The 5542-nt window shown below is 40.5% G+C and overlaps 1 protein-coding gene across 1 annotated transcript in view; it reads left to right on the top strand.

The window, feature by feature from the left end:
- The window catches only part of crsp7 (cofactor required for Sp1 transcriptional activation, subunit 7), a 7611-nt gene extending 2526 nt beyond the window's left edge, over nt 1–5085 (top strand). Inside the window, exons 2-3 of the mRNA XM_067363783.1 lie at nt 1079–1153; nt 1713–5085. Of these exons, the coding sequence (XP_067219884.1) occupies nt 1079–1153; nt 1713–3341 (1704 nt within the window). The 3' untranslated portion in view covers nt 3342–5085. The remainder of the gene's footprint in view (nt 1–1078; nt 1154–1712) is intronic.
- The last annotated feature ends 457 nt before the right edge of the window (nt 5086–5542 follow it).

The raw sequence follows: 5542 nt of genomic DNA, 5'->3' as shown, positions 1-5542 counted from the left end.
AATGCATGTGCCATGGATAAATATAATAGAATAGCCTCCACGGAAAATAATAAAATGATTTTAATTCAACCATATTGTTGGTGACAATGATACGAGAAATAAAAGTGCTTGTTATTAATGCATCAACAGTTTTGAAAAAGAAGTATTAAAAGAAGTATTAAAATTAATAGTAGGCTACTGTATCACAGCATCGCTGTTTAAACTCCTTGCACTAAAGTTAATGAACACCGGGAAACTGAAGCGCTTTGTTAGCAGGTTTATTTTTTTAACTGAAACAAACAGATACCCATATGAGTTTAATAATATATTTATACAACATAAACGTAAATATTACAGCACAAAATGATGCAAATGAACAAGTTGAACCAAGATGCGTAGTCAGAATGTTTCAGGGGTCAGAACTCCTGTTGTGGAATACGCTCTTCCCTAATACACGCTGAAAGATGGCAACTAAACCCAAAGAATTCACAATATTTTATAATAAGTGTTTTCCTTATAAGGTTATGTATATGACAGTCCCAGTCAGTGTCGTGCATTGCTGTTTGAGCTGCATACTCTGAAGCTACCTTTACTACCGTGTTAATTCTTAACCAAACGCGTCCTATATGAGACGTACACAAAGTAAACATAATATTAAAACTTATAAATGGACAAAACAAAAGGATGCAAGTGCACAAGCAAATTTAGTCATGAAGGTTTATGGATGCTCTCTTCCCAGTGCTAAAACACAGGCAAACAAAGAATTCACATTCTTTTACAGTATTGTTTTCGTTATAATTTTATGTGGCTTATAAGACAGACTTGCACTGCACATGTTGCAATTAACTGTATTTTCCTCTTCGAAGGAATCAATTATTTATCGACTTTAATATATTGGCCAAATTTTCTTATCGGGTTGATAACAATACATTAAAAATGATCATATATCGTCCGATATCGATATGGTGGCCTATATATCGTGCATCCCTATTTAGAACATGATTCTAAAATTCCTCTTAAATATACACATTATTTTAGATAATATTTCATACCGTGTGGCATTGAGCTTTCATGTTAAATTGTCCCTCTTCCTGGACAGATCTGTAACATGGTTGCAGTTCTTGATGTTATCACCAATTTGGAGAAATACCCGATCACCAAAGAAGCACTTGAGGTTGGTATTTACTTATTCTAATTAACAATATAATTTTGTTATAAATCTGCTTAAGACAAGTCATGGCATATCGAATTCTGTTTCTGGGTCCAAGTCTCTACAATGTTTACAATGTGTGAATACTATCTGAAAAGCCATGTATGAGCACTCTGCATTTATATAGCAGTGAATACTACTACATTAGGCTCACCGTGTCCCAGGCATCAATATTTTAATGATTCAGAAAAGATAAATTACTGTCTGGAGATTTTTGTATGAAGATGAAAGGTGAGGGTTGTGATTTTATTTTGTTAGTAATACAGCACACCGTGAGTGTATATTAGCAACTTTTGTTGTTTGCTGTTGATCTAATAGAGCATTTGTACCTGGAAACAGTGATGCGTGACGTCAGACTTAACAACAGACTTCTTATCTTATTTTTTTTTTTTCCCTCCTGCAGTTTGAAATAAATAGGCTTTGTTAATTTTATGTTCAACAGAAAAATGCATTGGTGAAAGCTGTGTGATATGACTTGTAATATGCAATTTTGAGACTTTTCTCGGTTTCATTTTCAATGCAGGAAACCCGCTTGGGAAAGCTGATTAATGATGTGAGAAAGAAAACAAAAGATGAGGACCTTGCCAAACGTGCCAAGAAACTCCTGCGGAACTGGCAGAAGCTGATCGAGCCTGGCCAAAGTGACACTCCAGCGAGAGGAGTGCCAAACGTCCCGGGCTCTGCCAATGGAGGTGCTCACCCCTGCCGGACAGACACACCTCCAGTGGTCCCCCCTCCGAGCAAGGTTGCTCCTGAGCTCAAAACCAGGAATGACATCCATAATACGTACTCCCCAAAAGCGGAGAAATCCAGCAGCCGAAAGCGGCGAGGGGAGCAAAGAGATAGTCCGCATCTGCCGGCCAAAATGACAAAAACGTCCCTTTACGAGCCCATGTTTTCCTCTTCCCCACCATCAAATGGAATTAGGGGGAGTCCCGAGCCGCTCCCGGAGAAAGATGATGATGCGGCGACTGACCGGATCCGCCCGGAGCACCTAGAGAATGACCGGCACAACAAAATCCCTGTCAATGCTGTGAAGCCTCATCCAAGCTCTCCGGGGCTTACCAAACTACCTAGCACTTCCTCCTTACTCAAAACATCAGTGTTACAGCAGCATGCGAGAATGGACGGAGGCGGGCAGAATCAACCCAAAAGCCCTCGGTACTCCTCGAGTCCGCGCACCGTAACACACGAGACGATGGCCAAGAGGTCTTCAACATATGCACCAAAAGGGACTCTTTCGAGCCCGTCTCAGAATTCTGCCCAAGTGCCCTCTCCTTTGCCCACACTGCAGCCTTTAACGTCACCGGCCCAGGTGTGCATTGGCGACGGTCCGTCATCTGTGGGGCTGGAAGGCTCGATGCACTTGCACAGATCATCAGATAGAGTCTCCCAGCCCCTGCACAGCACTGCAACACTGGAGCCGCTCTCCAGCTCCCCACTCACCGCACAAAGCTTAGAGGGCGCTGAGACCAAGGGTGAGCGGGAGGGAGCGACCTCCAACTTGGAGGGCAAAAAGAGGAAGAAATACAGACCCAGAGACTACACGGTAAATCTTCAGGGGCAGTCCTCGGAGGACAGGACCAAACCCGTGCGGTTAAAAGAGCGTAGGTTAACGTTCGACCCGGTGACCGGACAGATTAAGCCCCTCACTCCGAAGGAATCCCACCACGAGGAAGAGTGCCAAGGACCGCCGATTGCGACGCCCTCGGCGAGGACTGAGGTGCCGCAGCAAAAGACACCAACGTCGGTTCCCAACCCCTTTCAGCAGACGAACTGGAAAGAGCTGTCCAGAAATGAAATCATTCAATCGTACCTTAACCTTCAGAGCAATGTTCTCACATCCTCTGGAGCACAGACCCACGGGGCGCACTTTTTCATGACTGAATATTTAAAACGAGAGGAACACGATGTCAAAGAGCCCCGAAAAATGCACGTTTTAGTACAGAGCAGCTCCCCAAAAGAACTACCCGGGGTGTCTCGGGACGTAACAAACGAGGACCTTCTCAGAATACACAACGAACACTGGCCGGGGGTGAACGGTTGCTATGACACCAAGGGAGCCTGGTTTGATTGGACAGAGTGCATATCGTTGGATCCTCATGGCGATGAGAGCAAATTGAACATCTTGCCATATGTTTGCCTAGACTGAGAGAACAGAGCTTGGAAAAGTTTTCAATGTTCCCACTGTGAGTCAAAGAGGATCGAACCGACTCTCCTTGTCGCTCTGTACCTAGGTTCATCTTACAGGTGTAGCGAACGAACCAACAGCGGTTGTTCCGAGTTCGGTTTTCCATAAGAAGGAGCTGAAAAGAGGTCCTGTTTGTAATGTGCTGCTACCAACAAGAATTTGCAAACAAGGGTTGTATATAATGGCTCGCAGGGATTTAACAGGGCCAGTTCTTGCACAATGTGTGAATAGGAGGGTCCGAGCAAGCATTGAGCAGTACAGATATGTTTGAAAGCAAGTCGAGAACATTTTTTTGGCAGTTACAAAAAGCTTTATGTGACAAAGAATAAATTATAAAAGTTTCTTATGTATGCATCTATTTATTTGACCATTTTTTTTTTTTTTTTTTTTTTTTTTTTTCTCTAGCAGAAGGTTATCCACTAAGATGTGCAGATATGTTTGAGGCTTTTCTGTTCGCATCACACATTTGTCCCCTTATTTGTGATGTACACGAGGCATATATAAATACATTTTTCCCACAGCGGCTCTCACGTACATGTGCTGATTGCAGTAGATACCGACATTCCATTCTGAACTGAACATTTCTCGCTTAACATTTCTTTCTCGATTTATCTAATATACGTGATTTTCATATGAGAGAAAAGCAATCTATTTTTAGATGTGTTAAATAAAACAATATTTTAAACAAATCTGTTTGCCTAGATAATTGTAAAAAGAAAAAATATGGATAAATATGTCGAAAAAGAGAAGTATTCATGTGCTAGAAGAAAACGCAGTGAATGGCCACAGAGGGTGCTACTTTTCATCTTCATACTGTGAGGACAGGAAAGCAGGAAAATGTTAATATGCTGGAAATATACTTGTTACCATTCCTTTAGATATTGTTTGCCTTACTGAAACCATTCAACGATGACTTTATTTAAAGAGCCTTAGTGAATGTATGGCATTTAGACTTTCGTTTAGGTGGTACAGAAGGAAACACCTCTAGGCATCTGCCATATGGTCATTTTTTTTTTTTTTTCTTTCTCAAAATGGACGCATTGTGCTATAAATGTGTCAATAAATATGCGCGTTATCCTGCTTGTCTGTACATAGTTCTTGCAATCAATGTAAAACCTTTCAAAGTCTTCATTTTCTTTTTTTTAGTGCGAATGTAATTAATTTGGGAGGAAACGAAGCATTTTGAATGAAAGATCCAATCGTTTGTGTTGCTGTTCGCAGGAATCTTTAGACCTAGATTAATAGGTTGTGGTCCTATTATTCATTCAGTGTTTTCAGTTTGACATATTATTGATCGTGTTTTCTTTTCTTCTTTCATTCAATTTTTTTTTAAATGCCTTGCCATTGTTTTGAAGACAAACGTCTTGTGAAGGGGGTTAAACCAATTTGCTGCCGACTTGCAAACACTGTGTGCTCTGCTACCTTCGTCCTACCAATGTGCCTTTGATGTAAAAAGTTTGGAAAGGCTTCCGCTAGCTTCACTTGGTTTCAAAAAGTACAGCCTATGTTTTCTTCAAACCATGTCAGATATTCCAGGGATATTCATTGTTTCTGAAGCAAAGGCCATCTAAGAGCTCAATACTTGGTTAGGGTATTGCAAATATAATTTGCAATTTAAAACTAGAGAGACTTCTTTGATCATTTTTGATCAGTATATTTGTTCAGTGTTTAACATCACTCGTTTGTTCGAAAAAATAAAATAATCAAAACCCTTTGCATCATGGTACCCTTTCTTCCATTAAGGTTATCTGTCCCAGACCTACATGATTGACATGTTCATAAGAGTTAATCTGTCATTTCATGTTTCTTTTCAGGAAACTATTTGTAGCTCTTAATGAACCACAAAGAGTATTTAACAAAATCTGTTGGGTTACACACGCTATGAGCTTTTCAAGTGCATTTGCTGTATTTTGTTTGCTTGCTTGGTGTGTCACGGAAACCCCCTTTAACTGAAGTTGTCAAGGCTAACCAAAAGTGGTTGCGGTGTATATATACACGTAATCTACCTAGTCTTAAAGGGTTTTACCAAAAAATTTTAATTCTTTCATTAACTCAACCTCATGCTGTTTCAAGCCTGTATGATTTACTTTCTTCTGTTGGACCCAACAGAAAATGTTGAGGTTTTCAGTTTATTTTTGGAAATATAATGAAAGTCATTGTGG

The sequence above is a fragment of the Chanodichthys erythropterus genome, chromosome 16 (assembly GCF_024489055.1).
Source record: "Chanodichthys erythropterus isolate Z2021 chromosome 16, ASM2448905v1, whole genome shotgun sequence".
Taxonomy (NCBI): Eukaryota; Metazoa; Chordata; class Actinopteri; order Cypriniformes; family Xenocyprididae; genus Chanodichthys; species Chanodichthys erythropterus.
Note: the sequence above shows the minus strand (reverse complement) of the source record. Positions and strands in the feature narration are given on the sequence as shown.